Raw genomic sequence first — 22,148 nt, forward strand, 5'->3', positions numbered from 1 at the left:
CAGCATTATAATATGATTCAAGTATGTGTTTATTAATACAGCAGTTATGATCATATGTTTGTGTTTCAGGATCTGTGAATGAATCGGTCTCTTGCTCTGCTCTTTATTTTCTGAGACCTCTCATGTTGCTCTGGGCGGCTCCATATATGAATGAGTTCACAGGTAAGATTCATCTGATCAGTTTATTAGAGATCAGGAGATGAATTAATACCCAGATGTTCAGACTTCATATAATCTTGTGTGATTTACCAAAAGAAAGTTTCAGTTTCAGTCCTTCATTCTGATAGGTTGAGCCATTGTGAATGACACCTGTGACCTCGTTACATCAGTATTATTGCACCACTGCATCTGTGTGAAATAAATGTGTGTATGGACTAACCATTTAAAAAAAGCAATCATTATTGCGTATTGCTTTATTAATTCATGTTTAAGTGGCATGTGTGTTTCATTGTGTTGTTGTGTATGATGTTGTGATTGTAATTATTATTTTTTCTGTTTTACAGGCAAGATTATAACATGGATTCCGTATCACAGTTATGAGGCAGAATATGTTGTTTTCTCAATTGTTGTTTATTCAGGTAAACAAACACAAATGTCAGTAAACCTTTGTTATTATGAGAACATTAAAATACATTAACAGATGAGAAAAAACATATCATCAAGCAGTTTGCATGTAGTTGATCTGAATATTGTGTAGAAAAACAACATGAGATAAATCCTAACCTGCAGAAACATTAAGCAGCTTGAGTGATGACAGACAGATCTTATTAAACACACACTGATCTACAGCGGATTATCAACAAAACCTGCATTACATGTTACACTAAATATCATGTTACATTCACACAGTTTAAAATTACACACACATTACTGCTCATGGTGAATCTGTCTGTGAGCTGCAGTCGTGTTTACAGTGTCGAGCTTCATTGAGTATTGTTGGGGTAACAGTTTAGGACCCAAGACCAGTAGTGAAATAAATTTACTGAAGAATAGTTTGCAGTTTCATCAGCAGAAGCCAGCTTCAAGTCTCACAAGGAGTTTGTAGGCCGCGCTCCCTCGATCAGTCTATCGTACATACAATTGTCCCAACAGTTATACTGTTTTCAAGGGTTTAGCCACGTCATTACTGCAAGGTGGAGGATTCTGATTAGCTCAGAGCAAATTAACAGTCATGGTAAATTTCCACACATTGTCAGTTAATCAGGTTCACATGTCCATAGATCACTTGTTGATGTCTTCACCCCAAAATTAGGCACGTGTGACCTTCCAGGTCTAGAGCAAGCGCCAGCTTGCACAGAACAACAAGTCCACCCATCTCTTAGGATGCCCGTAATCCACCTCCAATACTGATCTGTAACACAGAATACTGCGCACACACAGATACACTGTCTGTCTCTCCCAGGTTGGAGTTGGTTGAGCTCCAGCTCTAACCAGAAACGGTTTCCCAAAACATCCTGATAGCATGTGCTTTCTCTCAGTGAGAGGTACAGACAATAGGACTCATTCATGAATTCTTTAGTGTTTCAGTAAAAGGAAATATATAATGAAATAAAAATGAATAAAAAATGAAAGACAAATCCATATTTCATATCTGGAAGCCGGGCTAAGTGAGCAAGCACAGTTACTGCACTCCTGTTGAGTTAGAGGTGTTTGATGCCTCCAAAATCCAAACACACGACAACATGTTCTGAAATCAAGTGTTTAGTGACACATCACACATCCCTCAGTCACCATCAGAGACCAAACTTTAGCAAATATAAAGGAAGAAGCACTCATTGGAGAGGTGGTGGTCCAGTGGGTTAAACCATTTAACTGATTTGCAGAAGGTTGCTGGTTCTATCCCAGCGGTCACCACCAGTGTGTCCTTGAGCAAGGCACTTTACTCCACATTGCTTCAGGGGGATTGTCCCTGTAATAAGTGCACTGTAAGTCGCTTTGGATAAAAGCCTCTGCCAAATGCATTAATGTAAATGTAAATGTCCTATTGATATAGTAATATCATAGTTGGAGTAATATCATTAGAAATCATCATATTAATATAGGAGGATATTGATTAAGGGTTTGATTTATAAATGTAACTCTTATATATACAAATATACAGGTATATTGAAGCGGCAGCGGATTTTAGAATCCAACCTTTCAGTATAATGACAGCACACATCTGGTTCTCACACTCTCACACTCACACTCACACTCACTCTCACTCTCACTCTCACTCACTCTCACACACTCACACACTCTCTCTCTCTCACACACACACACACATACGTTCTCACACACATACACACGCATTTGAAAAGCGCACAGGTGATATTCAATGGAGAGTTTTACACGGCGCAGTTGCTGGTCTCAAACTTGCTCTGAAAAGCACCTTTTTGCTGAGTCGTTGCATGAGCAGCACTTGCCGTGCTTGCAGGATCAAGCAAAGTACTGCAGCATCAAGCAAAGCACTGCAGCCGCAGTATCAAGTAAAGCCAAACACTGGAGCAGCAGTATCAAATTGGTGGAGCACTGCAGCAGCAGTATCAAATTGGCGGAGCACTGCAGCATCAAGCAAAGCACTGCAGGATCAAGCGAAGCACTGCAGCATCAAGCGAAGCACTGCAGCATCAAGCGAAGCACTGCAGAGGTGGTATCAAATACAGCCAAACACTGGAGCAGCAGTATCAAATTTGCGGAACAATGCAGCTTCAAGCGAAGCACTGCAGCGGCGGTATAAAGTAAAGCCAAACACTGGAGCAGCAGTATTAAATTGGCGGAGCACTGCAGCAGCAGTATCAAATTGGCGGAGTACTACAGCGGCAGTATCAAATTGGCCGGGCACTGCAGCAGCAGTATGAAATTGGCGGAGCACTGCAGCAGCAGTATCAATTTGGCGGAGCACTGCAGCAGTATTAACAAATTGGCGGAGCACTGCAGCAGCAGTAACAAATTGGCAGAGCACTGCAGCAGCAGTATCAAATTGGTGGAGCACTGCAGCATCAAGCGAAGCACTGCAGGATCAAGCAAAGCACTGCAGGATCAAGTGAAGCACTGCAGCATCAAGCAAAGCACTGCAGAGGCGGTATCAAGTAAAGCCAAACACTGGATCAGCAGTATCAAATTGGCGGAGCACTGCAGCAGCAGTAACAAATTGGCGGAGCACTGCAGCATCGAGCAAAGCACTGCAGGATCAAGCGATACACTGCAGCATCAAGCGAAGCACTGCAGCATCAAGCAAAGCACTGCAGAGGTGGTATACAAGTACAGCCAAACACTGCAGCAGCGGTATCAAATTGGCGGAGCACTACAGCAGCGGTATTAAATTGGCGGAGCACTGCAGCGGCAGTATCAAGTAAAGCCAAACACTGCAGCAGCGGTATCAAATTGGCGGAGCACTGCAACAGTGGTATTAAATTGGCGGAGCACTGCAGCTGCAGTATCAAGTAAAGCCAAACACTGCAGCAGCGGTATCAAATTGGCGGAGCACTGCAGCAGCAGTATCAAATTAGCGGAGCACTGCAGCATCAAGTGAAGCAGTGCAGCATCAAGCAAACCTCTGAAGCATCAAACAAAGCACTGCAGCATCAAGCAAATCACTGCAGAGGTGGTATCAAGTACAGCCAAACACTGCAGCAGCGGTATCAAATTGGCGGAGCACTGCAGCGGCAGTGTCAAATTGGCGGAGCACTGCAGCATCAAGCAAACCACTGCAGCATCATGCGAAGCACTGCAGCATCATGCGAAGCACTGCAGCAGCAGAATCAAATTGGCGGAGCACTGCAGCAGTGGTATCAAATTGGCGGAGCACTGCAGCGGCAGTGTCAAATTGGCGGAGCAATGCAGCAGCAGTATCAAACTGGCAGAGCACTGCAGCAGCAGTATCAAATTGGCGGAGCACTGCAGCATCAAGTGAAGCACTGCAGCATAAAGCAAACCACTGCAGCATCATGCGGAGCACTGCAGCGGCAGTGTCAAATTTGGCGGAGCACTGCAGCAGCAGTATCAAATTGGCGGAGCACTGCAGCATCAAGTGAAGCACTGCAGCATCAAGCAAATAACTGTAGCATCAAGCGAAGCACTGCAGCATCAAGCGAAGCACTGCAGCGGCGGTATAAAGTAAAGACAAACACTGGAGCAGCAGTATTAAATTGGCGGAGCACTGCAGCAGCAGAATCAAATTGGCGGAGCACTGCAGCAGCAGTATGAAATTGGCGGAGCACTGCAGCAGCAGTATCAATTTGGCAGAGCACTGCAGCAGTATAAACAAATTGGCAGAGCACTGCAGCAGCAGTATCAAATTGGTGGAGCACTGCAGCATCAAGCCAAGCACTGCAGGATCAAGCAAAGCACTGCAGGATCAAGTGAAGCACTGCAGCATCAAGCATCAAGTAAAGCCAAACACTGGATCAGCAGTATCAAATTGGCGGAGCACTGCAGCAGCAGTAACAAATTGGCGGAGCACTGCAGCATCAAGCAAAGCACTGCAGGATCAAGCGATACACTGCAGCATCAAGCGAAGCACTGCAGCATCAAGCAAAGCACTGCAGAGGTGGTATCAAGTACAGCCAAACACTGCAGCAGCGGTATCAAATTGGCGGAGCACTACAGCAGCGGTATTAAATTGGCGGAGCACTGCAGCAGCAGTATCAAGTAAAGCCAAACACTGCAGCAGCGGTATCAAATTGGCGGAGCACTGCAACAGTGGTATTAAATTGGCAGAGCACTGCAGCTGCAGTATCAAGTAAAGCCAAACACTGCAGCAGCGGTATCAAATTGGCGGAGCACTGCAACAGTGGTATTAAATTGGCGGAGCACTGCAGCGGCAGTATCAAGTAAAGCCAAACACTGCAGCAGCGGTATCAAATTGGCGGAGCACTGCAACAGTGGTATTAAATTGGCAGAGCACTGCAGCTGCAGTATCAAGTAAAGCCAAACACTGCAGCAGCGGTATCAAATTGGCGGAGCACTGCAGCAGCAGTATCAAATTGGCGGAGCACTGCAGCATCAAGTGAAGCACTGCAGCATCAAGCAAACCACTGCAGCATCAAACAAAGCACTGCAGCATCAAGCAATCACTGCAGAGGTGGTATCAAGTACAGCCAAACACTGCAGCAGCGGTATCAAATTGGCGGAGCACTGCAGCGGCAGTGTCAAATTGGCGGAGCACTGCAGCATCAAGTGAAGCACTGCAGCATCAAGCAAACCACTACAGCATCATGCGAAGCACTGCAGAAGCAGAATCAAATTGGCGGAGCACTGCAGCAGTGGTATCAAATTTGCGGAGCACTGCAGCGGCAGTGTCAAATTGGCGGAGCAATGCAGCAGCAGTATCAAACTGGCAGAGCACTGCAGCAGCAGTATCAAATTGGCGGAGCACTGCAGCATCAAGTGAAGCACTGCAGCATCATGCGAAGCACTGCAGCATCATGCGAAGCACTGCAGCAGCAGAATCAATTTGGCGGAGCACTGCAGAAACGGTATCAAATTTACGGAGCACTGCAGCATCAAGCGAACCACTGCAGCATCATGCGGAGCACTGCAGCGGCATTGTCAAATTTGGCGGAGCACTGCAGCAGCAGTTTCAAATTGGCGGAGCACTGCAGCATCAAGTGAAGCACTGCAGCATCAAGTAAATAACTCTAGCATCAAGCGAAGCACTGCAGCATCAAGCGAAGCACTGCAGCGGCGGTATAAAGTAAAGCCAAACACTGGAGCAGCAGTATTAAATTGGCGGAGCACTGCAGCAGGAGAATCAAATTGGCGGAGCACTGCAGCAGCAGTATCAAATTGGCGGAGCACTGCAGCAGCAGTATCAAATTGGCGGAGCACTGCAGCAGCAGTATCAAATTGGCAAATCACTGCAGCATCAAGCGAAGCACTGCAGCATCAAGCAAAGCAGTGCAGAGGTGGTTTCAAGTACAACCAAACACTGCAGCAGCTGTATCAAATTGGCAGAGCACTGCAGCAGCGGTATCAAATTGGTGGAGCACTGCAGCAGCAGTAACAAATTGGCAGAGCACTGCAGCAGCGGTATCAAATTGGCGGAGCACTGCAGCATCAAGTGAAGCACTGCAGCATCAAGCAAACCACTGCAGCATCAAGCAAAGCACTGCAGCATCAAGCAAAGCACTGCAGCGGCGGTATCAAGTAAAGCCAAACACTGGAGCAGCAGTATCAAATTGGCAGAGCACTGCAGCAGCAGTATCAAATTGGCGGTGCACTGCAGCAGCAGTATCAAATTGGCGGCGCACTGCAGCAGCAGTATCAAATTGGCAGAGCACTGCAGCAGCGATATCAAATTGGCGGAGCACTGCAGCATCAAGTGAAGCACTGCAGCATCAAGCAAACCACTGCAGCATCATGCGAAGCACTGCAGCAGCAGAATCAATTTGGCGGAGCACTGCAGAAACGGTATCAAATTGGCAGAGCACTGCAGCATCAAGTGAAGCACTGCAGCATCAAGCAAACCATTGCAGCATCAAACAAAGCACTGCAGCATCAAGCAAATCACTGCAGAGGTGGTATCAAGTACAGCCAAACACTGCAGCAGCAGTTTCAAATTGGCGGAGCACTGCAGCGGTGGTATCAAGTAAAGCCAAACACTGCAGCAGCGGCGGTAACAAATAGGCGGAGCACTGCAGCAGCAGTATCAAATTGGCGGAGCACTGCAGCAGGATTAACAAATTTGTGGAGCACTGCAGCAGCTGTATGAAATTGGCGAAGCACTGCAGCAGCAGTATGAAATTGGCGGAGCACTGCAGCAGCAGTATCAATTTACGGAGCACTGCAGCAACAGTATCAAATTGTTGGAGCACTGCAGCAGCAGAAACAAATTGCCGGAGCACTGCAGCGGCAGTAACAAATTGGCGGAGCACTGCAGCAGCAGTATTAAATTGGTGGATCACTGCAGCGGTGGTATCAAGTAAAGCCAAACACTGCAGCGGCGGTAACAAATTGGTGGAGCACTGCAGCAGCTGTATGAAATTGGTGGAGCATTGCAGTGGCAGTACCAAATTGGCGGAGCACTGTAGCGGTAGTATCAAGTAAAGCCAAACACTGCAGCAGCAGTTTCAAATTGGCGGAGCACTGCAGCGGTGGGATCAAGTAAAGCCAAACACTGCAGCAGCAGTATCAAATTGGCGGAGCACTGTAGCGGTGGTATCAAGTAAAGCCAAACACTGCAGCAGCGGCGGTAACAAATTGGCGGAGCACTGCAGCAGCAGTATCAAATTGGCAGAGCACTGCAGCAGCATTAACAAATTGGCGGAGCACTGCAGCAGCTGTATGAAATTGGCGAAGCACTGCAGCAGCAGTATGAAATTGGCGGAGCACTGCAGCAGCAGTATCAATTTGCGGAGCACTGCAGCAACAGTATCAAATTGTTGGAGCACTGCAGCAGCAGAAACAAATTCCCGGAGCACTGCAGCGGCGGTAACAAATTGGCGGAGCACTGCAGCAGCAGTATCAAATTGGTGGAGCACTGCAGCGGTGGTATCAAGTAAAGCCAAACACTGCAGCAGCAGTATGAAATTGGTGGAGCACTGCAGCAGCAGTAACAAATTTGAGGAGCACTGCAACGGCAGTATCAAATAGTTGAATGAAAATGTTCTGGAAAGGGATTTTTTCCCTCTCTGTGATGGTAACACAAGCCATCGTTTCTTTGCTGAGCGAAGGCTTCTGGTGGGGGTGTGGATTTGTAGAATGGAGTCAAAGTATGCAGGAGCTCAACGAGTGGTGGCTCTGTATGCAAGCGTCAGCGCCTTAAACTTGATGCGAGTGGTAGCCAGTGCAGGGAGATGAAGAGAGGTGTGACGTGGTTTTTTTGGGCTCGTTGAAGACAAGACGTGCTGCTGCATTCTGGATCATTCTAAGTGTTTGGATCGCACAAGAGGGGAGTCCAGCCAGAAGCGCATTGCAGTAGTCAAGTCTAGAAATAACCAGGGCCTGGACAAGAAGCTGTGTTATGTGCTCTGTTAGGAACGGTCTAATCTTCCTGATGTTGTGGAGCGCAAACCGGCATGAGCGAGCTGTCTTAGAAATGTGTTCTCTGAAGGACAACTGATGATCAAATGTTACTCCAAGATTTCTGACTGACTTTAATGGGGAAATCAAGGATGTACCTAACTGGATGGTGAAGTCATGTTGTATAGTGGGACTGGCGGGGAAGATGAGAAACTCAGTCTTTGCCAGGTTGAGCTGCAGATGATGTTTTCTCATCCATGCACAGATGTCAGCCAGACAGCTGGAGTTTCGTGCAGCTACTGTGGGGTCGTCTGGTTGAAATGAAAGGTAGAGCTGAGTGTCATCAGCATAGCAGTGGCATGAGAAGCCATGTGCCTGAATGATGGGTTCCAATGAAGTAGTGTAGATGGAGAAGAGGAGAGGACCAAGCACTGAGCCCTGGTGAACAGTGGTCAGTGGTCAGTTGATGTGCTTGGGATTCCCCTCCTCTCCAGGCAACCTTGAAAGACCTACCTGTGAGATAGGACTCAAACCAAAGGAGTGGAGTCCCTGTGATGCCCAGTGATGAGAGGGTGGAAAGAAGAATCTGATGATTGACCGTGTCAAAGGCCGCAGATAGATCGAGCAGGACGAGGACTGATGATTTGGAATCAGCTTTAGCTATCCGCAGGGCTTCAGTGACCAACAGTAGTGCAGTCTCTGTGGAGTGGCCCCTTTTGAAACCTGATTGGTTGATGTCCAGCTGATTATTCTGTGATAGGAAGGATGAAACCTGGTTGAAAACAACTCATTCAATAGTTTTTGCTATGAATGGTAGGTGAGAAACAGGTCTGTAGTTATCTATGAGTGATGAGTTTAATGTGGGTTTCTTAAGCAGTGGAGTTACCCGAGCCTGCTTGAATGTGGTAGGGAAAATGCCGGTGCCGAGAGATGTGTTGATGATGTGTGTGAGTGCTGGTAGGAGTGTAGGAGAGATGGTTTGAAGGAGGTGTGAGGGAATGGGATCAAGGGGACAGGTGGTAGGATGGCTAGAGAGGAGAAGTTTAGATACTTCTGTCTCAGTGAGTGTAGAAAATGAGAAGAGAGAATGTTTGGTTGTGGATGTGGCTGAACTAAAGTCCAAAATGTGCGTGGGTGAGAACTGACTGCTGATGGTTGTTGTTTTGTTTGTGAAGAATTGTGCAAAATTGTCTGGAGATAGGGAGGTGGTGGGGGAGGGCAGAGGAAAGAGTTAAATGTTCTGAACAGTGTGCGTGATAACAAGATTTAGCTGCATGTACTTCATCTGAGAAGGATGAGAGCAGGGACTGATACTTACCTAGATTGGATGGGTGGTTAGATTTACGCCATTTTCTTTCTGCTGCCCTGAGTATCGTTCGGTGTTCACAAATAACATCAGATAACCAAGGGTTAGAGGGAGTGGCTCGTGCTGGCCTAAAAAAAAGAGAACAAATACTGTCTAGACAAGAAGTTAAAGTGGAGCATAAAGTGTCAGTTGCAGTGTTGACATCCATAGAGGAGAATTGTGTGGATGAGGGAAGGGACAGCAGAGGAGAGATGAGAAGGAGAAAGTGAGCGCAGGTTTCGCCTGAAAGTAACTGGTGGAGGAACTGGTGGTGCGTGAGTAGTGAGTTGAAGATTGAATGTGATGAAGAAATTATCTGAGATGTGTAGAGGTCTGACCAAAATATTGTCTGTAGAGCAGTTGCGTGTGTAAATGAGGTCCAGATGGTTACCAGATTTGTGGGTGTGTGAAGTGATGAGGCGATTGAGATCTAATGATGCTAGGAGGGAGAGGAAATCTGAAGCATAAGATTTGTCCAGATGAATGTTGAAGTCGCCAAGGACTATGAGTGGGCTGCCATCCTCTGGAAATGAGGACAGCAGAACATCTAGCTCATGAACAAAGGTGGTCAATGGACCAGGGGGGCGGTAAATGACTACAATATGGATTTTAAAGGGAGTCGTAAGCGTAATAGCATGGTATTCAAATGTGTTGTTAATGCAAAGAGTTCTGCGTGAAGATTGGCTTTCCAATTAAGCAGAATGGCGGAAGATTCTGTGCATGCGAATGTGCCTGGTAGTGGCCACAAAAGGGTGCCAAAGCCTACAGCAAAGGCTGCTGAAGAGAAAATGAATCTACTTAAAAATGAGAGACAAGGGAAATTGGCACAATTAACACGCACAACAAATGAAATTGACAGATTGATGCAAGATAAAAAAAGATGTGAAGACTGTTGAAAAGGAACTGAATGTCTTTTGCCAGATCCTATGTCATTTTGAGGGGTTGAATGCTGAAATGTTACTCATGTTGTCTGATAAAGATGGGAAAGAGGACCAGATTAACTGGTTTCAAACCAAGATTGAACATGTCCAGCAGTTTACGATTAATGTAAAAAAATGGATTTCAATCACACATAAAGGAAATGAGTCTGATGAGCATGAACCTCAAGATGAAGATGAAGATGAAGATGACGATGGTGTTAAACCAAGTGATAGTGTGTCAGAAGTGATGGCTTCTCATCATAGAAGGAAAAGTGGATCTGTGACAAGTAGTTCTGTGGCTTCTTCAACCAGTTCTGCTCGTGTCAAGGCAGAAGCTAAGTAGTGTTAATTTTGTCACCTATTTTTAATTTAGTCTTAGTCTTAGTCTTGTGCCAAATGTCCTTGTTAGTTTTAGTCATATTTAGTCATTCACATATCTTTTTTTGTTAGTCAAGTTTTAGTCGACTAAAAGTCTCGTCATTTTAGTCTAGTTTTAGTCAAAAGACAACTCAAGGTATCTTAGTCAAGTTTTAGTCGACCAAAAGTCTAGTCATTTTAGTCTAGTTTTAGTCAAAGGAAAACTCAATATATTTTGTGGCAAAATAAGTTACATAAAGTACATATAACCTGCATAATGTTTGTGCCACAACACCATAGCTAACTGGTTGATTTACAGCGTAGATGCCTAAAATCAGCATTAACTTATGAGACGATGGGCACACATATTGATTTTGATCTTGATTCAGTATGAATTCAAATGTATATAGCCTACTGTACATATAAGGAAAATTAAGTTTTTTACACTTTTTTGGGGTTATATTATATTTGCTTGCATTCTTTACTATTCACTATTATTAACATTTCACAATTTCACAAATAAATAAGCAGTTATGATCTGCAATACTTTTTTGAGCAACTAGACTACATGTATATTTATTAAAGAGCCATACAGGCACCAGTGGGTCAAGGAGCAGGAATACAAGGACAGAATTCAGTTTCTTAAAAGTAAAGGTCTGTGCTTTGGTTTTCTAACACAAGGACACATGAGTAAATATTGTAAGAAGAGAATATCATGTCCAGATTGCTCACTAAAACATCCAGGTGTCCTACATATCATCAAACAAGAAGATAACCGAGATCAAAGGTCTGAAAATCACATCTTAGCAGTTTCGAATGCTCTTCTTTCACTGGGTCAGGAAACATGTGGATATATGTCCCAGGAAGCACAACCACCTTTTGCACAGAAGATCTCATGCATCAACTGAACATACAGGGGAAGAAGACTGATTTTCTTCTTTGTACTATGGGTCAACAAAGAAAGGTGTGTGGATACTTGTTGTCTGACTTAGAAGTGTGCGGTGTAGAAGAGAATACTTATATTGACCTACCCAATGTCTTGACTCAGCGACACTTCCCTGTGAAAGAAGGAAACATTCCTAAACATGAGGATATCGAGAAATGGCCTTATCTGCGTGAAGTTCGTCTTCCACATATTGAGGCTGCAGTAGGGCTACTTATTGGAGTGAACGCTCATAAGACCATGGAACCATGGAAAGTGATAAACAGCAGAAATAACAGGCCTTATGCAGTGAAGACAGTTCTTGGCTGGATAGTCAATGGACCTAAAGAAGAGCGCATCAAGACAAGAAAACCTTGTATACAGAGCTATACAGTGAATCGTATATCTGTGGAGAAGATTGAAGATTTGCTGGTGAAGCAGTTTAATCTTGATTTTCCAGAACGCTGTTATGATGATAATCCTGAAATGTCTCAAGAAGACAGACAGTTCATGATGTCTGTGACCAAGTCTACTAAGCTTCTGGATGGTCACTACTGCATGAGATTGCCTTTGAAAGATGACCAGATCAAGATGCTGAACAACCGGGATGTAGCGGAACAGCGTCTCAAGAGCCTTTAGATAAGACTCAAAAGGAATATTGAGTTCCATGAGGACTACACCAGATTTATGAACAACGTCATTGATAAAGGTTATGCTGAGAAAGTAACTGATGAGAACTTGCACCGTGGAGATGGAAAAGTGTGGTACATTCCTCATCACGGGGTTTATCATCAGAAGAAGAAGAAAATCCATGTTGTCTTATGACAAGACAACATGGTATGACCAAGATGGCAGCGCGAGTAGATCGCGAGGCTCAGCGTCTCTCCAGATTCTGCAATTTTGCGGTATTTTTCTTGTTCATCTCGGGTCTGTTCGTACAGAACAGTTGTGCTTTTACATCGTACACCCGTTGTGAGCTTTTGGATATTGGTTTGCGAATTTCCGACAGTTTTGTGGACAATCTTCAACTCCTTCCTGAGATCGCTAGGACGCCCGAGGCGATGCGCTCTGCCCGGCCGGGCGGAAGTGCTAGAAGGCGGCGCTGTGATCGTAAACAAAGGCGGGGTAAGCGTGGAGGTCTAAGAGCTAAGCTAAGGCTAACTCCTTACCGGCTCTCTTTACCCAGCATTTTCCTTGCCAATGTACGATCGCTAGTGAACAAAATGGAGGAGATTCGACTCAGCATTACACACAGTAAGAAACTTTTGAACTGTAACGTCCTAATCTTCACTGAAACCTGGTTAAACAGCGGAATACCGGACACCGCTATTGAGCTAGCGGGACGCCACACACTCCGGGCGGATAGAACACTAGATGGCTCCGGGAAGAGCAGAGGGGGTAGATTGTGCATTTATATTAACAAAGCTTGGTGCACAAACTCTGCTATTGTTGGGAGTCATTGTTCAGCTAACCTGGAGTTTCTCATGGTTAAATGTAGACCGTTTTATCTACCGCTGGAGTTCACCTTCAATATTATCACTGCGGCCTATATTCCTCCGGATGCTGATGCCAAGCTTGCTATGAAAGAACTTCACGCAGCCATCAGTAAACAACAGACTGATCACCCGGAAGCTGCGTTTATTGTTGCAGGTGACTTTAATCATTCAAACTTAAAGTCAGTGCTACCCAAGTTTCACCAGCATGTTTCCTGCCACACCAGAGGAAACAAAACCTTAGACCATGTCTACACAAACATGGCTGGAGCTTACGTTGCAACACCCCTCCCCCACCTGGGACAGTCAGACCACCTTTCTTTGTTCCTCAGCCCCAAATATTCACCCCTCATCAACCGTGTGAAGCCATCAGTAAAGACCATCAAGGTGTGGCCTGCGGGGGCAGACTCCACACTCCAGGAAAGGTTTCTAAACACAGACTGGAGTATGTTTGCTTCTCAAGCCACCAGTGGTGCTCACACGGACATTGACTCATACACTTCTTCTGTATTGGATCATATCAATACCATCATCGACAGTGTTACAACCCAGAAACAGATCACCACATACCCTAATCAGAAGCCTTGGATGAACAGGGAAGTTCGACTCCTGCTGAAGTCACGCAATACTGCCTTCAGATCAGGTGATGCACAAGCCTACAGTACATCCAGAGCTAACCTGAAGGGGGGCATCAAAAAGGCCAAGCACTGCTACAAGCTAAAGATAGAGGGTCACTTTTCCAACTCTGACCCTCGACGCATGTGGCAGGGCATCCAGGCCATCAGTGACTACAAATCCACCCACTCCACCCCCGCAGCCACTGATGTCAACTTCCTGAACGAGCTAAATTACTTTTATGCTCGTTTTGAAAGAGACAACAGAGAAACTGCCACCAAGCTCAAACCCTCAGCTGACCACCCACCAATCACACTCTCCTCCACAGATGTCTGCAAGGCACTGAGCCGGATCAGCGCGCACAAGGCTGCTGGACCAGACAACATCCCTGGACGTGTGCTCAGGGCATGTGCGGAGCAGCTCGCTGGGGTTTTTACAGACATTTTCAACCTGTCTCTTGCCCAAGCAGCTGTACCGACATGCTTTAAACGCACTTCCATTGTGCCAGTGCCGAAAAGCTCTAGCCCGAGGTGCCCTAATGACTACCGCCCTGTAGCACTCACACCCATCGTCATGAAGTGCTTTGAGCGGCTGGTCCTGGAACACCTAAAAGACTCTCTACCATCCACATTGGACTCACACCAGTTTGCCTACCGCAGCAATAGGAGCACAGAGGATGCAGTTTCCATGGCACTGCACTCTGTGCTCACTCACCTGGACAATAAGAACACTTACGCACGTATGCTGTTTGTTGACTTCAGCTCAGCATTCAACACTGTCATCCCATCCAAGTTAATTGCCAAACTTGGAGACCTGGGCATCAACACTTCAATGTGTAACTGGATTTTGGACTTCCTAACTGACAGACCCCAGAATGTTCGTTCAGGACTCACCTGCTCCACGTCCATCACACTCAACACTGGTGTACCACAGGGCTGTGTGCTAAGCCCGTTTCTCTACTCCCTCTTCACCTCCGACTGCAAGCCTGTGTATGGATCTAATTCCATCGTCAAGTTTGCGGACGACACTACGGTGATTGGTCTCATCAGCAACAACGATGAGACTGCCTACAGGGAAGAGATCCAGCACCTGGCCACATGGTGCGCTGATAATAACCTGCTCCTCAACACCACCAAAACGAAGGAGCTCATCGTGGACTTCAGGAAGGAGTCAAGAGGCACACACGACACCATCCACATCAATAGAATGGCTGTTGAACGTGTCTCCAGTGTCAAGTTCCTGGGGATCCACATCTCGGCGGACATGTCGTGGACGACCAACACCTCCAGCCTGGTCAAGAAGGCTCACCAGCGCCTCTTCTTCCTGAGGACACTGAGGAAGAATCAGCTCTCCTCGGCTATCCTGGTGAACTTCTATCGCTGCGCAATAGAAAGCATCCTGACCAACTGTGTCGCAGTGTGGTATGGGAGCTGCTCTGTTGCGGAGCGCAAGGCACTGCAGTGGGTGGTGAAAACTGCCCAGCGCATCACAGGGACTTCACTGCCTGCCATCGAGCACATCCAGAGGAAACGCTGTCTGCATCGAGCTCGCAGCATCCTCAAGGACTCCTCTCACCCAGCACACAGACGGTTTTCTCTCCTGCCCTCCGGCAGGCGTTTCAGGATCCACCGGACCAGGACCAGCAGACTTAAGAACAGTTTTTTCCCCAGAGCTGTCTCTTTATTGAACTCAAACCCCCGTTGATCAACTTCCCTCATAAACTGCTAACTCTCCTACCTCACATCTTCCTTCACTTTGTTATTTGCACTACCGACTGTTTATCACAGTAACAACTGTTTACATATGCATCTTGCACTGCCATATCTTAACTGGATTATGCTCATTCGCACTGCCGACTGTATTTATAGTACCAATGTTTACATTTGCATTTTGCACCGTACTTCTAACTGTAATATGCAACCACTTTCCACTGCACTTTACACTTTTTTTTGTCCGGATAGCTCTGTCCATAATTTATTGCACTACCCTAATCCACTGCTATTCCTCATATTAGCCTAACATATTATTGTATACCTCTATCTGTAAAATTCTGTTTATAGTAATAGCCATCTGTATATTGTATTCATAGTACATATTCACCTGTAAATTCTGTTTATAGTAATAGCCATCTGTATATTGTATTCATAGTACATATTCACCTGTAAATTCTGTTTATAGTAATAGCCATCTGTATATTTATTCACTGTACATATTCACCTGTAAATTCAGTTCTGTTTATAGTAATAACGTCTCTCTATTTATACATATTTATATATACTCAGTACATATCCATGTCCTGCACTTATGCAAACGTTGTATATCCTGCACTTGCTGCTATTGCACTTCTGGTTAGACCTAAACTGCATTTCGTTGCCTTGTACTTGTACTTGTGTAATGACAATAAAGTTGAATCTAATCTAATCTAATCTAATCTAATCTAATCTAATCTAATCTAATCTAATCTAATGCATTTTACCAAGGATTTTCTTTGAATGGTCAGTTACTTCAAGGTCCTAACCTCACCAACACGCTTATCGGGGTGTTGTCCAGATTCCGTGAAGAGCCAATCGCAATGATGGCTGACATTGAATCAATATTTTATCAGGTTCATGTACCTATTGAGGATGCAGACTTCCTGAGGTTCCTCTGGTGGCCGGATGGCAACCTAGATCAAGAAAAAGAAGAGTACAGGATGCGTGTACACCTGTTTGGTGCTACCTCTTCGCCGAGTTGTTCTTGTTACGCACTTCAAAGAACAGCAGAAGATGGAATCAACAACACTACTCCAGAAGCAGCTCAGACACTTTTGAAGAATTTTTACGTTGATGATTGCTTTAAATCAGTGGCAACTGCAGAAAAAGCAGTCATTCTTGCAAGAGACGTCAGAATGCTTTGTAATCAAGGTGGGTTCCATTTGACAAAATGGACTAGTAATAGCAGAACTGTACTTCCGTCCATTCCTGAAGAGGAAAGGGCCACTGACGTGAAAGATTTAGATCTGGACAGCAGGTTGCTTCCCATGGAAAGAGCACTGGGAATTCTGTGGTGCACAGAGAATGACACGTTTAATTTCAAGATTGAAGTGCAAAACAAACCACTTACCAGAAGAGGTATATTGTCTGTTGTTGGCTCTGTTTATGATCCTCTTGGATTCCTAGCACCATTTGTGCTACCAGCAAAGCTCATTCTGAGGGACCTGTGTAGAGAGAAAATGGCATGGGATGAGGAAATTGTGGAGAAAAAGGCTGAGAGGTGGCTGTCCTGGCGGGAAGATTTGTATAAGCTTGCAAACTTCCGTGTGAGTAGATGTATCAAACCTGCAGGGTTCGGGCATGTCAAGACCTTTCAATTGCATCACTTTGCAGATGCTAGCGATAACGGATACGGGACTGTCACATACCTCTTGTTGACAAATGATCACGATCAAAGGAGTTGTGTGTTTATGATGGGAAAGTCCAGAGTAGCACCACTCAAGCAGGTTACTATTCCAAGAATGGAATTGACAGCAGCCACCATCGCAGTCAAAATGGATAGGATGCTGAGACAGGAGCTTCAAATTGATCTTGAGAAGTCCAACTTTTGGACTGATAGCACCACAGTGCTGAGATATATCGAGAACGACTCTACAAGATTCAAGACGTTTGTTGCAAAACGAGTCTCATTAATTAGAGAAGCATCAAAACCTTCTCAGTGGATATGTGAGCTCTGCAGATAATCCTGCGGACCAAGCTTCGAGAGGCTTAAATGCAGACAACTTGATCGGAAGCAAAAACTGGATCAAAGGACCTAGTTCCCTGCTAAAGTCACAATGTCAGTGGCCAGTTCGACCTGAACATTCAATGCCATTTGCAGATGATGACAGCGAGTTCAAAAAGGCTTCCACTGTTAACGCAATATCCACTCAGAACAGGAAGGAGGGTATAGAACGTCTTGTCTGTTATTATTCAAGCTGGCATCGCCTAAAGAAGGCCGTAGTACTGCTAACACTTTCTGGAGGTCGAACTCTCCCTGTGGCGAGATCTGCTGGGCTTATAATGCTGCTGGCTGACAAGCTGCAGCTGGGACCGATCAGCCGGTAACAAGGAAGTGCAGGTGTTCTGCCTCCATTTCCAGGGCGATGCTAATGAGATACCAGGACGCTCGTCACACATCAAATAACTAACTAAAACTAAATTTATTTAAAACGAACACTAGAAATGAAATCATAGTGATAAAAACTGCCTTAAAATGACAGAAACCAACTATGGGGAAAAATATATATGAAGTGTAATTTGATTGTTTAGTTTAACTCGTGTCCATTAGAATCCACGGAGGGGCGGGGCTTATGAGCTATACTGGGACCAACCACCTGGGGGCGTTCGAGGCACGGAGGCTTCAGTTATTTACAGGAGTGCTGCAGGCTTGGTGGAGACAGGTGGTGGATCCATAGTAATGGCGTTGGGAGGAACTGGAAGAGCAGATGCAGTTGAGAGGGAGGCGAGGAACTATTGTGAAAGCAGTAGTTGGATGGAATAAGGTAGGAGAATAGAACGCTTGGGAGGGCAACCCCACGCTTGGATCGGCTCCAATTGCGGCGGAGAAAGGAAAGAGAGGGAGGGGCATGACCGTCTGCGGAGGCGGCCTCACGATTGGGCCTGCGCCGTTAGCAGAAGAGAAATGAATGAGCGGGGGGAAGTGGTGTGGGGGGACGGGCGAGTGGCAGGACCATTTGGGCCTGCTCCAATAGCCGAGGAGAAATTTATTCCATGGCTAGATGGATTTAACTGAGAATAAAAGCCAGAAGGAACCGAACTGACAATTCCATAGGCCCACAGAAAAAGAGGGAGGAGCATTAGCGGAGGAGGGAACAGGACGTAGATTAGCAATGTTACGGTGTCGTGTAGGCCTGTGTGTAATAGTGGGGCGTGGTTGAGAGATAACGGGAATGGACTGTAAACACAGGAAGGACAGGAAGGTGAAAGAGGACAAGAAACGGAGATAGCTCGATGTCTTACCGGAGTCCTTGCCTCGGAGGAGTCGCGCAGAGGAAGAGTCGAATACAAATGTCTTTACCCGCGTTGGTCTTCACACGCGGAGGCTGAAAACGCGGGCTGAACGCTTAAGCCTCTTCGGCTTGCTGCTGAAGAGGATGACGATGATATTGATGATGATGAAAGCCTCAATGCATCACGACGAGGATAGACCGTGAATAGAGGAGGAGAGAGGTCTTCTTGAGTGAGGTGTTTTGTGCTGGGTTGTGGTGTGGTGTGGTGGAGCGCAGAGATCGGCGACCTGGGCGATCAACAGTTGAAATGTGCAGCAAAGTCAGTCACACACACACACACACACACACTCTCTCTCACACACACACACTCACTCATACGCTCTCTCTCACACACTCACACACACACACACGTGTCCCATGAGCAGCACAAAGGTCACGGGGTCAGAGTCAGATGATATCAGAGACTGTCAGTGTAAATCCAGTAAAACAAGAGGATGGACATGAAAAGCATCAGTTAAACGACAAGAGTGTGTGTCTTCGTTCCCACCTGTGTTTATAGTTTGATTGAGTTTCTATTTGATGATGTTTTTTCTCTTTCTTTCAGCTCTTTTATCAAGTGTGTGGCAGAAACTTCTGAATTACACTGAGTTTGACAGAGTCGTGATTATGGTCCTGTTTTCAATCATGTTTCTGTTCAGCCTCTGCAGAATCATTTACTGTAAGTGTTTCTGTGATTTATTCTCCAGAAACCAGAGACTCACTGAGTGACAGATGAAAGCGTTTGATTCACAGGATCTTCATGATTTACTGTCATAAACACGTCTCACACTCAGATCTGAGGAGCAGTGGAAATATTACACATTCACCTGTTCATTAAATATCATAATCCTGTATAATGATCATACATGTTCATATAAACTCTCTCAGTCTCGTGATTTGTTCAGTTCTTCTGCTTTTGTTGCTGATTTTATTGATTATTGTTGTAAACTGTGTCATGATAAACTGCATTATAATAATTCAAAACTGAATCAGATGAGATCTTAATAACTGAACATGTTTCTCATAGTTTTAGTCTCTCGGATTGGACAGAAAAGTGGATGGATAATTGAAATATTTGGTCTTGTGGCTGATTTGATATTTGATATTCTGCCAACTTTACAATTCGTCCTCCTGTCCTACACGTTTGGATTTTCTGGAGCAGGTGATTTATATTCATATTCATAATGATCTGAGTTCATGTCATTGAGAGTTCAGATCAACATGATCATGTTTAAAACACTCATTAATATTCACTGAGGCTGATGTTATGATTTACTGTAATCTGCTGTAAATCTGTTGATAATATCCAACATTAATATCATTTCTCTTCTGTTTTTAGGGCTCATTATTGTTGTCATTTTACCAGCGTTTATGATGATGATGAATAATGAGAAGTGGTTTATTAGATGCAGAGTGAGGTTCCGCTGTGAGTATTTGATGAATTCTGATCTGAGCTCAGTTTCACTGTATTACAGTTTTACGAGTGTCTGAGGACTTGATTAACAAGTGTTGCCCTAATCTCATCAGAGATGGCTCTCCTTCCTCCTCCTCATCTTCCTCCTCTTCTTCTTCGTCCTCCTCCTCATCTTCCTCCTCCTCATCTTCCTCCTCTTCTTCCTCGTCCTCCTCCTCCTCTTCTTCTTCCTCCTCCTCATCTTCCTCCTCTTCTTCCTCGTCCTCCTCCTTGTCCTCCTCCTCCTCTTCTTCCTCTTCCTCCTCCTTGTCCTCCTCTTCTTCCTCGTCCTCCTCCTTGTCCTCCTCCTCCTCTTCTTCTTCCTCCTCCTCATCTTCCTCCTCGTCCTCCTCCTTGTTCTCCTCCTCCTCTTCTTCCTCTTCCTCCTCCTTGTCCTCCTCTTCTTCCTCGTCCTCCTCCTTGTCCTCCTCCTCCTCTTCTTCTTCCTCCTCCTCATCTTCCTCCTCGTCCTCCTCCTTGTTCTCCTCCTCCTCTTCTTCCTCTTCCTCCTCCTTGTCCTCCTCTTCTTCTTCTTCCTCCTCCTTGTCCTCCTCATCTTCCTCCTCCTCCTCCTTGTCCTCCTCCTCTTCCTCCTCCTTGTCCTCCTCTTCCTCTTCCTCCTCTTGCTCTCTGTTCGTTGTTAGCATCCATTGTTCAAAACCGGTAATCTGACCTTTGACCTATTTAAAGGCCTATACTACAGTCACTTCCTGTTAGAGTTTGTGTGTTAGGTAGAGAATTGTGTGTTGTGTTTTGAGAACTGAGTCGAAGGCTGAGCAACAGCTGATGGTTTGGAGATCTGGTGTGTAGTTTTGCTCTGAGGGGTTTCAGAAATCCTGTGAATGAACAGATTTTGTGTGTAAGCATTTGGGAGAACTGTAATATCTCAGTAATTTCTGATCATCAGTGATGAGAGAAACACGTTACAGTGGCTCTGAACAACAAACTGACGTGTTTCATATTCACTTCCTGTAATCAGTTTCTGAATCTGTTACTTCATTACCTGTTTTAATATCTTTATATCTAAGACAATATTATTTATTTTTCATGGGATGCATTTCCAACACGAGTTATGATCTGCGATTATGATGCGTCGATCTGTCTGTGGGTGGTTGATAATGACAGAGTATCTGAGTCAGGGGTTTTCAAAACTTATGAGGCCCCCCAAATATGATGAACCTTTTATGAGGGACCCCCTTCCTAAAATCCATCCAGTAGGGGTTCAGCGAAAAATCGGCAGCTGGCAGCAGGTAGTAGCTGCCACTGGCAGCTGACGTCAGCTGCCGATATATAACCGGAAGTTGGAGGATGCCGCTTTTAACAAGGCAAATAAATTATCAATTTATATATCATTTTAGTACTTACTTAAATTTGCAATTTTGTATTTGATTTAAAAAGGTTTATCAAATATAAATTAATTAACGAAGATCATAGACATAATACAGAAAACAAAAATTAAGCCACACTTGAAATTATGAATTTGTACATGTATAAATATAATTTTCTATTGAGTGTACATGTTTGTTAAATAATGAAATATATACATACACATATATTTATTAAATGCACGTAAACATTCATTAAAGTCCTGTCTAAAAGAAAAAAAAGAACATTGTCTCAATGACCTTTATTTAAAATGATATTTTGCCATCATTTAAGTTCAGTTTTACATTTGTAGTATTTCAATACATTCTTGTCTTTGTTTTATAAAACAGCTGTAACTTTTAGAAAGATAGACAAGGATTCATAAAAAAATTATGACATTAATATCCAAATGACCTTATTAAAAGTACACATGGATGCAGCCACATGAAAGACTGTTCTTATTGCATTGTCATTAAGCAGCTAGCAATGATCACATTCATAATTTATGCACCTGGTAAGCAGTTCTTGTAAATTTCATTGCAGAGTGTACATCTGGTAGTATTCTTGACATGTCACCGACTTCTCTCTCCAATTTGTTACACCTGAATATTTAAATTTGAGGAGCATAAAAATGAGCATGATTAAAAAGAATAATTGAAGACATGTTGCTAAACCATTGCATTCTTATTCAGTTTCAATTTTAACCACATT

The 22,148-nt window shown here is 44.8% G+C and overlaps 1 protein-coding gene across 1 annotated transcript in view; it reads left to right on the forward strand.

Moving 5' to 3' along the window:
• LOC307124447 (uncharacterized protein) overlaps nt 1–22,148 on the forward strand; it is a 270,885-nt gene that overhangs the window by 234,320 nt on the left and 14,417 nt on the right. The window contains exons 9-13 of the mRNA XM_079813650.1: nt 70–162; nt 504–578; nt 19,185–19,298; nt 19,647–19,781; nt 19,959–20,045. Coding sequence (XP_079669776.1) covers nt 70–162; nt 504–578; nt 19,185–19,298; nt 19,647–19,781; nt 19,959–20,045 — 504 coding nt within the window. The remainder of the gene's footprint in view (nt 1–69; nt 163–503; nt 579–19,184; nt 19,299–19,646; nt 19,782–19,958; nt 20,046–22,148) is intronic.

The sequence above is a fragment of the Gobio gobio genome (genome assembly GCF_949357685.1).
Source record: "Gobio gobio genome assembly, chromosome: 1".
NCBI classification, from domain to species: Eukaryota; Metazoa; Chordata; class Actinopteri; order Cypriniformes; family Gobionidae; genus Gobio; species Gobio gobio.